The following is an 11,000-nucleotide window of genomic DNA, read 5'->3' as shown; positions in this document are numbered from 1 at the left end:
TTAGTTACGAACGGATCTCTAAAATGTTGTTGAACACTGAATCGACGGGTTAACATCCGAGGAGTAGGCCGAAGCGGAGGTGGGAGGATTGAGCCAATACTGATCTTACCAGATCAAATCTACAGCCGTTTTTCGATATCAGGCGCATTTTGAATATTACACGATTAAACTATCTTTCAGTTTTAAGAAAATATTTCAAAAGTTATATAGGAGGGTCTTAGTTGGGCGGGTCCGGGCGAGAAGGATGTTTTTTTTTTCTTCTTATGATCTCCTCTTGTAAATTTGTGATATGTACATCAACCAACCTACTTGCTATTATTGCCTGTTTGAAAAGTCAGATAAGTAAGGCTACCACGAAGGGCGGCAGAGGTTGTATCAGTATAAAGTTGACCCCAGCTAGGGTCTAATATAAATGAAGTAGGATTCCCAAATAATGGTTTACGCCATTCTTTGAAACTGGCCCTTCTCAACACCTAGCCCCTCCTAAAAATTACTTGCTGCAAGAAGGATGGTTTCTCTACTTCCGAACCAAAGCACTTCCTCCGAAAACCTCCTTTCGCCAGATACCTGTGTATATTTTTCCTATAACTAAGGAATACATTTTGTATAAATGTCCTCTTTCTCTACCTTTATCCTGACACTATGATCCTGATTATTCGTTTCGAATCTTAATGTGGAACCCACTATTACTGCATCATTTTCAGTCGCACTAAACTCTATAATATCTTCACAAACATTGCAGAACCCTCTATATCGACGCAATATACTTCCTGGAAACATATATAATTTTTCTTTTCCAGCAGTTCGGATATTTTCTTTCTTCTTTATATAATTGTGCATTATTATAAATACTAATATAATATAACTATATAAATAAATAAATTACATGTTGTATGGTTGCAGGCGTCATGGGACCACAGGCGGTGGGACAGTGGTGGCTACTGGTGCTGCTTGGCGGGGCTGCTCACTGCGGCCTCCTCGATTGGTCCAGGAACAACAGGATAGAGGTGAACGTTCCCTGGGTACCCTGTAAGTATAATTATATTGCATCAAATTACATCTCTATTAATTATATTTCTTTTGCAATCGCCCGAATAACAATTTGGACTACAGATAACTTTCCGCCGTTTAAAAAAGGTGGTTCTATCAGGTTTTATTGAAATAGTCAGCTGTAAAACGTACTAAAGTTGGTCATCTCGTAATAACCTAACCTTGAATTATTAGTGATTCCGTATCAGCATCACTTAGTTTTATTCGTAAAATCTATTTGGACTTATGGACTAGAACTGTGGGAGAAAGCTAAAAACATCAAACGATAGTCGATGCTCCTTACTATGTATCCAACAATACCCTACATCATGCATGACCTTGATATATCATTTGTATCAGACGTTATTAAATCCAAATACATTAACTTGGAAACTCAAATCATCATACTAATCCCCTAGCACATCTATCTAGCATTACCCATCTTCTCTGAAGAATGAAACGGCACAGAGTTTTACTGCCTATAATAATTATATTGAAAATGAGGCAATGGCCAGATTCTCAATCCAAGTCCTGAGTATCTGCGGCTAGCGCCCTAACTCATCCTTAACTGGCTTCTACTATCAATGACGCGGTAGAGAGAGAAGTGCCGGGTTCTACCGTTCCTCCATAAGTGGGGAGAGAGGAAGAGCTCGGTTCGGGGTTCCCCAGGCTGAATGTAATATTGTAGATAGGATTAATTGTGTTCAAGGTGTTAATTAACTTTAAGCTAATATTTCTTATATATATTATTATTAATACTTTTTTCTTCTATTTCTTATTTTGTTTTAATTTAATTTATATATTTGTAATATGGTGTGAATGAGCTTTAGGATAGCTATTACAGTTGTCTATAAATATAAGATACTACACAATAAAAATATATTCGTGCAAAAATATCGAGTTTTGTGACAAATAAGCATCATTAGCAGGAACATTTGATTTATTTCTTTAATTGAAAAAACATATCGTTAGGCTGCTTTAAGTGAGAGAAGTTGTTATGAGTAAGTTAAAAAGTTCAAAAACGGTGATTTTGACGAGAAAGACAAAGAGTCCGAAGAGTACGAAGACACGGAAGTAGAAGTATTATTGGAAGGAGGTTCTCTCCAAACGCAAAAAGAACTTGTATTTATAATAGATGTAACTCAACAATTTAAAATCGTTGGGAATGATTCAAAAACAAGGAAGTTGGGTTCCATATAAAGTGAAGCCGAGAGATGGACATCGATTTTGCACGTGTGAAATATTGCTTACCAGGCATAACAAGAAAGATTTTTTTGCCTCTTACAGATACTTGTTATTATCATATATACCTTTATTACAATTTTTTTTTGTTCAAACCAAGAGAAACTATTACAAGAACTGACTACCGAACAAGCGCCAATGAAAAAAGCCACCCATTATTGTTTCAGACACGACAAAATTATTCTCTTTCATAATGGGGGAAAAAAAAGAGGGAAGATGGTAGAAGTAAGAGGTAATTAATTAGCGAGACATACCAACTAGAGGTAGGTCTAACGCCAAGTACAACTAGCGCGGTGGGCAAATCGTGAAGTTAGCGTATGGACTGAAGTAGAAAAGGCAACTATAAACTAAACTAATTGTTAATAGGAAATAAAATCTTTTTTTCCAAAGCACCTATTTCAAATAAGAGTATTGTATTTAACAGAGTTGTATTTTAGTTTTTGTAATTTTGTATTTTACAGAATTGCAGAATTTTTCGGAGCTAATAAAAAAATAATAAACAATCATGTTGCTTATGAGTTTCTTGTTCTGAGCACATCAATTGAACGAAATCGTATTTTACCCCCGTGGTGTTTAAAGGGTAACATTTAGTCATTTCTTGTCGTATTTTCTTCGAAAATAATAGCCTCAAATATTATTTTATATAAGTTTCATGAATCTTGCAAATCTTTTTTTTTTTTTTTTTTTTAAGTTTTATTATTTATATGGTTTTAGTTAAAATCCCACAGAGACTTAGACAGATTGATGTTTTCCATTGTGTATATGTGTTTTTAAATTGTTGTATAGATCTATTTTTTTTTTTTGTTAAATTTTTAAATAAACAAATTTTAGTAAAAAAATAAGTTTTAGGACAAGTTTTTGGGGGGTTTCAGGGGAGGTTTGTTATATTACAGGATTAACCCTCTTCGGATCAAATGACTTAAAATTCAGTAAATATAGTATTTTTCAAGGCAGAACAATACCATAGAAGAGAGGGAGAGAGGAATTTCAGCCAAAACTTCTGCATGTCCAAATGTTTTATCGCGGTTTTTGCAAACATCCGCATTGAGCTAGCAGGTTGAATCTGTATTTGCCAATTTATCAAGTATATGTATCTTATAAATTACGAATTTATCTTTTGAATTTGTATTTTCCCTATTCCGTCAGTCTGCTGGTGTACCTCAGGGTAGTATCCTTGGTCCTATCCTTTATACAGTTTTCACAGCTGACATTCCAACCCATCCTAACACAATCCTCACCACGTATGCCGATGACACATGTCTATTGTCAGTGAACAATGATCCTTACATTGTATCCCAAACCCTCCAATCCCACATCACCACCCTTGAAGAATGGTGCCAAAACTGGAGGATTAAAATAAATTCCAATAAATCCTACCAAATCACATTTACCCTTCGATGTAAACCCATGACCTCTTCCCCTACAATATCCTTTTATAATACAACACTTATTCCTGTCGAACAGATCCGTTACATAGGACTACATCTCGACAAACGACTGACATGGAATCCTCATACAAGACTAAAAAGACAAGAAACTGCTCGTAGATTCCGACTATTGCAACATTTACTTGACAAACAGTCTAAATTGCCAATCCATTACAAAAGATCTACATAACTATTATAAGGCCTATCTGGACATACGGAGTTGAGCTTAGGGGCTCCACTAAACCATCAAATTCCTCCAGAATCCAATCCTTACAGTCCAAAATTCTTCGTAGAATCCTTAATGCTCTTTACTTTGTCACAAATCAAGTCATCCATCAAGATCTCAATATTCCATATGTTGCCGATTTGGCCAGAACCAGATACCGTTCCTTCCATAACAAACTTCTCAACCACCCAAATCCACTTGTTTCTAACCTGGCTTCTCCTTCATTACCTAATAATCCTCCTAGGCGTCTGAAAAGAAGATGGCCTCGAGATCTTCTCCTCTAGAAATGTTATTGGAGTTCTATCAGTGGGTAGGTAGATTCTCCACATGTTTGTATCATGTCACCTACAGCAAATTTACTTGTTGTATATATGTGTATACAGTTGTAAATAACAATAAATTATTAAAAAAAAAAAAATAATTTGTATTTACTAAATGATTTTTTTTTCCCCAAGGCCCCTATTTGAAATATATATAGTTTTGTATTTAATGGTATTTGGGCATACCACTTGTATGAGTTAATGAACTTAGAAACTAGGCCTAAATCTACGAGTATTTACACTATATACAAATAATGATGCCTGTTGCCACCACACTGTTGGGAGCGCTAATTGCAACGTCTGGAATAGAGTTAGGTTCATGTTTCCAGTCCAAGATTTTAATATGTCTCCTTCAATCTATGTGGAACTAAATATTAAAAATTAACAAGTGATAAATAAATTATATGGGAATATGAATCAAACAATCATTAGTCGACCGGCTTGTCAAGCAAATCGGTAAACTCACGCAAAAAATAAAATCAAATAATAATAATTAATAGTGCAAGTAGTTGTAAAAAAAAAAAATCTAAATGTCTAATTTTAAATATTTCATTTCTATTCAATGAAAATGCATCTTCTTATTATTTTACTTTTCAAAATAACACTAAATACGAATTGCGCAACCATGAGCATTAAATTTACTTACATCTTTTCTAGTAACACAGTTACAATAAATATGATTCATATTAGATAACCATTTTAAAACGAATATTTAGAAATCAGTTAAAATAACCAATTACTAATCCCAACTACCAAAAACATTATACTTTGTTATTCGTCTTTCGCCATAAAATCACTATTACCAAAGCTCTTTTGATCGGGGACAGGTAGAATACACGTTTGGGCAAGGTTACATATCAAGCTAGCTTTGGCCAAATACTTTCTCCCTTCTTCCCACGCACTCTTTTCACTTCTCTCGAAACAAACTACTTCCAAGTTAGGAAGTTCTGGGCGTTTTTTTTTAGAAGAGTGGGGGTAATTAGCCGTGCGTGGAACGGATGTGAACGTATCCCGGTTGAACTTGCTACGAGTTCTTGTGATCCTTCATTGTTCATGTATTAACGCCTCAAGATTGAAGCCCAAGGTTTCCAAATGTAAATACGGAACGATAAGTATGGTTCGTATTATATACAAATAGGCTAAAGATAAAATTATTAATTTCAAAATCAGTAATTAAATTATTATTTGATTAATTGTGAGCGCGGTGGTAATGTGGTAAGGCACGATGCTACAAATTCCAGAACAGATAATTGTTTTCTGTTTCATTGTGAGTCACCCCTGTGGGTTCTGGAGCTCTCCTGAGGTCTACCCAGCCTCCTAAATTGGGTAAAAATGTGGCGGTCGAGCGTGGTTCTGACCAAATCACCTCCGTTGGTATAGTAAAAGTACTTTTACTTACCAAGCACTGCACCCTTAACCCTTCATAGGTTCTAACGGTATAGATTTTAATTTGATTTATTATTAAATTAATCAATTAATTAATTAATATATATTAATTAATTAATTCTTTTCTATCTAACTAGCAGACCCGGTAATGCTTTGCAATTTATTGTTAGACTTAAGGATGAATGAACACAATTGAAAGTTTGATATAAATTTTTGCATTTATTTAAAATAAAATATTTATTGCGCATTGTTATTATGATTTGGCAACATAAATTGGACCAACAAATACGCTAAAGAAAATAACAGATTTTTTTTATTACATTTTATAAGCATTATTGGTAATATTACTATAAAACATAATGTTCTATCTATATCTAATAACAAATGACAATTGTCCTATAAATAGAGGTGTCCTTTTAACCGAGAGGTCTTCATCAATAGGTATCACTGGTAAATAAACATAAAAATATTTTGCCTGCCTACTACCATTACCAATTTCCGTGAAATTAAAATACAAAAAATGTTTGTAGTCCCATTGATAATATTCTATTTTTATCATAGATCATTTTATTAACATTAGAAAGATAAAAAAAAATGATACGTGGCTTCAGAAATGAGCCTCTGCTCAGGAATATATAGCCTTCAGGTTATAATAGAAAGTAAGAAGAAAATTTCTAATAGAACCAGCAAAAATTCCAGATTTACTAAAATCAGATTGTAAAGTTGAACTTTCGTATCTTTGCTAATTATAGTCCGATTTCAATGATTTTATTTATTAACAATTTAATCATCAACCAAAACGTCTGTAGCAAACAGAAAAAATTGAGATATGCACCAAAATAGTAAAATTCTGTAAATAACTTTTTTTCTACCAAAGAAAGGAGGAATTTCAACAGGATGCTTGTAAATCGGTCCTGTGTTTCAAAACTTTAGCGTGAGCAAAGGCAACCTTTTATATATGTATAAATTACTCTTTGAATTTTTTTTAAATTTCCTCCTAGTCAACTCTATAATACTTTTAAATTTTAACTTGGACTTTGTTGTACCGTTTCTAGATACACTTCTGTGGATCTTGAGAGATACCACTGCCTCCCGATATTATACGAGGGTGGTTTGAAAATTTCTCAGAATCACTGCTAGATGTCAGAATCACCGCTAGAGCAACGAGGTTCCCGCGCATTAATCACACACCCTTTGTTAAATAATCACGTGGGGTGAGTGGTAGTGACAACTCTTTGTTATTTATGCGTAGTGATTGGTAACAATGGAAAAACTGAGATTCGAGCAGTGATTAAGTACTTTGTAAAGAAAGATATGAAAGCAAAAGAAATTCATGCCGACGTTCAGGACACAATGGGAGACTCTGCTCCTTCATATTTAATTGTTGTCAAGTGGACCAGCGAGTTTAAATTTGGTCGGGAGAGCTTAGATGATGATCCGCCAAAAAGTGCTACGACCCTAAAAAAAGGTCATAGAGGATCGTCGACTGAAAGTGCGTGACATTGCTGGAGCTGTAGTGATGTCATCTGAACGGATACATCACATTCCAACCGAAGAACAGGGAATGAAAAAATTATCCGTAAGATCGGTGCTGCGGCTTTTGACATTGTACCATAAACGCAACCAGATTGGAAATGTCCGAACAAAATCTGGCCCGTTCAGTGAAACCAACCAGATTTTTTGCGCCGGTTTGTGACTACAGATGAAACATGGGTCTACTATTATACCTTAGAGATAAAAGAGCAGTCAAATCAAACCAGTGGGATATGTTGAGTCACCACCACCAATGAAAGCAAAGGCCGGAAAGGTCATGGGGCTCAGTTTTCTGGAATGCAAAAGGCATTCTACTGACAGACTATCTTCCTACTGGCGGTGCAATACTACGCAAACCTCCTAGACCAAGTACAGGAAAATACAAGGCCTGGTTTGGCAAAGAAAAGAGTATATTTCATTAGGACAACGCACGTCCGCACACAAGTGCTTTTGCCATGACAAAACTTCAGGAACTGAAGTACGAATCACATCCACCTTATTCATCTGATTTGACACCATCATACTATTCCCAAAGCTGAAAATTTTCCAAGGTGGATGAAGATTTCCTAGAACGGAAGAACTGACAGACGAATTGGAGAGGTAGTTTGCAGGCCAGACTCATTTTCGAGATGGAATCAAGGCATTGGAACATCGTTGGACCAAATGTATTAGTCTACATGGAGACTATGTAGAAAAATAAAAGAAGTTCCACCGAGGTAAGACACTTCTTTCTAGTACATTCCGAGAACTTTTCAAACCACCCTCGTAGTACAAGAGCCGGTGGAAAAAAAATTAGTTATTTCACCTCAATTTTTTATTACTTTAGTGAAAACTAAGTATAATTAGCAGCCAAAATTGACGAGTCTGCCAAGTGTAGGTAGGGGGAATAAAACGTGGTGGCTGTTATAAAATGAAAAAAATTAATTTTTCATTCGGAGATCAGTATCTTTAAAATTACGAACAGCACTAGAAAACATTATTTAAAAAAGAGTAAATTTGCTAAACCATATAACCTTAATAATGAATAGAGCTATATATATTTCATAAATAATGCACTGAATAAACAGTAGTTAGTGAATTTATTTTGAGAAAACCATGTACAAAAAACCATTTGACGTGCAAACGTCTATTAGCAGTCAAGTTAAAGCTAGTTAAATGTACTAGAAAGTAGTTTATGACGTTTATCGTAGGAGTAGTAGTTTTTATGATATCGTCAGCAATATTATTTGAACAACTAGAAATTCACATTGTGTAAATTTATTTTGGAATATATGATAAAAACTACAACTCCTACAAAGATAAACGTTATAAACTAATTTATAGTCCATTAAACTAGCTTCAATTTGAAGGCTAATAGTCATGTGTATGTCGAATAGTTCCTGAGACATAGATTTCTCAAAATAAATTCACTAACTACTGATTTTCAGAACATTCTTTATGAAAAGTTGCAATTAAAAAAGCTTTATCTAGCAAACTATTCAACGTAAATATGTCTACTATGCTCTAGTTTAAATGATGTTCTCTTATGTTTTCTAGTGTTGTTGGTAGAAATCCATAAAAGAAATAATTTTAAAGATATAGAGCTTCAAATAAAATTTTTATTTTGACCTTATGAAACATCCGCCATTTGTTATTCCTACTACCTATACTTGGCAGACGACTCATCAATTTTGACTAGTATTATATATAATTTTCATTAAAATGAAAAAAAAAAAAAAAAAACTTGGGGTGAAATAACTGCCTTTTTCTCCTCTTGGGCTCTTGTACTCAGAGCAGTGGAAGTGACTACTTGCTCTACCGACATAAGTATTTCCATGTGTCCTTCCTCTACCTATGTAGATATCCAATTACCTAAATTTTAATTCTCTTTCCGCACCACCAATACACGTTCTCGGTTTTCGTTTTTATATGACCCATTGAAGCACTGCTTAATACTTGTTAATTATTCTGTTAATATTTTAAAAATGAAACTGCAAACCGTTACCTTTAGTGTAATCACAGTTCAATTTTGCTAAATCTGTTGATGTTTATTTTATTTATTGATGCTTTAGAAGTAAATAAGACATTTTAACCAGATACCTAATATAACATTTTGAAGTAGATAAAATTCTCGTAGGGAAGGCGAGGAAACTCCCTAAAGGAAACATTGAATGCTCAAGCTTCATGGTTGGATAGCACCGGGGAAATTTCTAACATTATCGTCATTATGTTGTCAAATTACATGGATTTTTATGTTGTATTCACTTTATCGAAAGACTTCAACGCTAATCAGTAAATGGTCGAGTGAACACATTTCTAAAAACTGCTAGCAGATTTGTCGATTACAGCTTCTCTGTTGAAAGAAAAACAAAAGAAATAGATACAAAATACACAAAGATAAACAACGTTGTTGTTTAATTTTTTTTTTCTTATTTACTTTTTTTTTTTTTTTTTTACTTTATTTAGTTTATTCACAACTGTAAAAGTATTTTTACAAGCAGCGAATGAGATGTAGAGAGAGAGAGAGAAAAATGTCATGAAGGCATGAAGGTTGTCATCCAATGATGCCTCTCCATTAAAATTGAAATTTAAAAATCAATTTAAGAGGTCCCTATTCCAGCTCCTTCGTAAACGTCGTCTCGTATCTGCTAAGTCTAGTGTTGATAGTCCTTGAATTAGAGGGTTAGTGTGTGTTGGAAGTGCGTCGTGAAACCGTTTATATAATGATTTAATGGTTGTTTGCACGTAGGGAGTTCGTAAGTCTTTGTGTAAGTTCTTGTTACTGATGTTGGGGGGAGCACTACTGATCAGTCTTAGTAATTTTGATTGAAACTGTTGCAGTTTCAGTAAGTTAGTTTTTTTTTTTGGCATATCCGTAAATTTGTGCACCGTAAGTCCAAATTGGTCTGAGAAGGTAAGTATAAATCTTTAGTTTTTCTGAAAGTGGTAATTTTGATCGTTTATTTAAATTCTTATTTACTTTAACTACACATAAATTGTATTCTAAGAAAGAATAATTTATTGTCCTAGCCGAATAATCGCCCATTCAGGCATCATCAGGGAATTAGTGTACAATTGGAAAACACACTATATAATAAAAGGACTTACCATACAGACACGGGATAAAACATTAAAAATGCAAAATAATTACTCAAGAACATTTGGTGTCCAACTCTAAAGACCTCGCCATGGTTGCTAAACTACAACCTTCTCCAGAAGGAGGGGAGTAGCCAATATTAAAATATTTTAACTATTCTAAAATTAGGATAAAGGTTATGGGGCTCCATTAAACCTTTGAATTCCTCTCATATCCAATCCTACCAATCCAAAATCCTTCGGAAAATCAGTAATGCTCCTTACTTTGTCACAAATAAAATCATCCATAAAGAACTTAATGTTCTAATTGTAACCGATCCAACATAAACTCCCTAACCACTCAAACCTACTAGTTTCTATCCTTGGTTTCTCTTTCATTCCTGACAAAGAAGATGCCCTGGAGACCTTCTAGTGCAGAAATATGAGTGCTACCAATGGATAGTTCCTCTACATGTATGTATTACTCCATTTTGATCTTAAATGTATCTTGATGTATTTTTATGTAAATACAGTTTTAAATAGCATTAAATAAATAGAAAAAGGATAAAGGCTAAACATTTAATAAATAAAAGAAAAATTGACTATAATAAATAAATTTCAATAAGTTGTTTCATTCTCAATATTTTTTTTCACTAATTTTAATTGTGTGAAATAAACGACAAGAAACTGCTCGTAGATTCCGATTGCTACAATACTTACTTGACAAACGCTCTAAGCTTCCCATTCACAACAAAAAAACCGTGCCCGTGTAGGCCTCGGCGC

At 34.1% G+C, this 11,000-nt stretch overlaps 1 protein-coding gene across 1 annotated transcript in view; it reads left to right on the top strand.

Annotated features, from left to right (window-relative positions):
* The first annotated feature begins 903 nt into the window (after nucleotides 1-903).
* The window catches only part of LOC106691461 (pancreatic triacylglycerol lipase), a 46,877-nt gene continuing 36,780 nt past the window's right edge, over nucleotides 904-11,000 (top strand). Inside the window, exon 1 of the mRNA XM_014437238.3 lies at nucleotides 904-1,029. Coding sequence (XP_014292724.1) covers nucleotides 909-1,029 — 121 coding nt within the window. The 5' untranslated portion in view covers nucleotides 904-908. The remainder of the gene's footprint in view (nucleotides 1,030-11,000) is intronic.

This window comes from Halyomorpha halys, unplaced genomic scaffold (assembly GCF_000696795.3).
Source record: "Halyomorpha halys isolate HHAL.00 unplaced genomic scaffold, Hhal_1.1 Scaffold2362.1, whole genome shotgun sequence".
Lineage (NCBI taxonomy): Eukaryota > Metazoa > Arthropoda > Insecta > Hemiptera > Pentatomidae > Halyomorpha > Halyomorpha halys.
The sequence above is the reverse complement of the archived record's forward strand: the minus strand, read 5'-3'. Positions and strand labels throughout refer to the sequence as shown.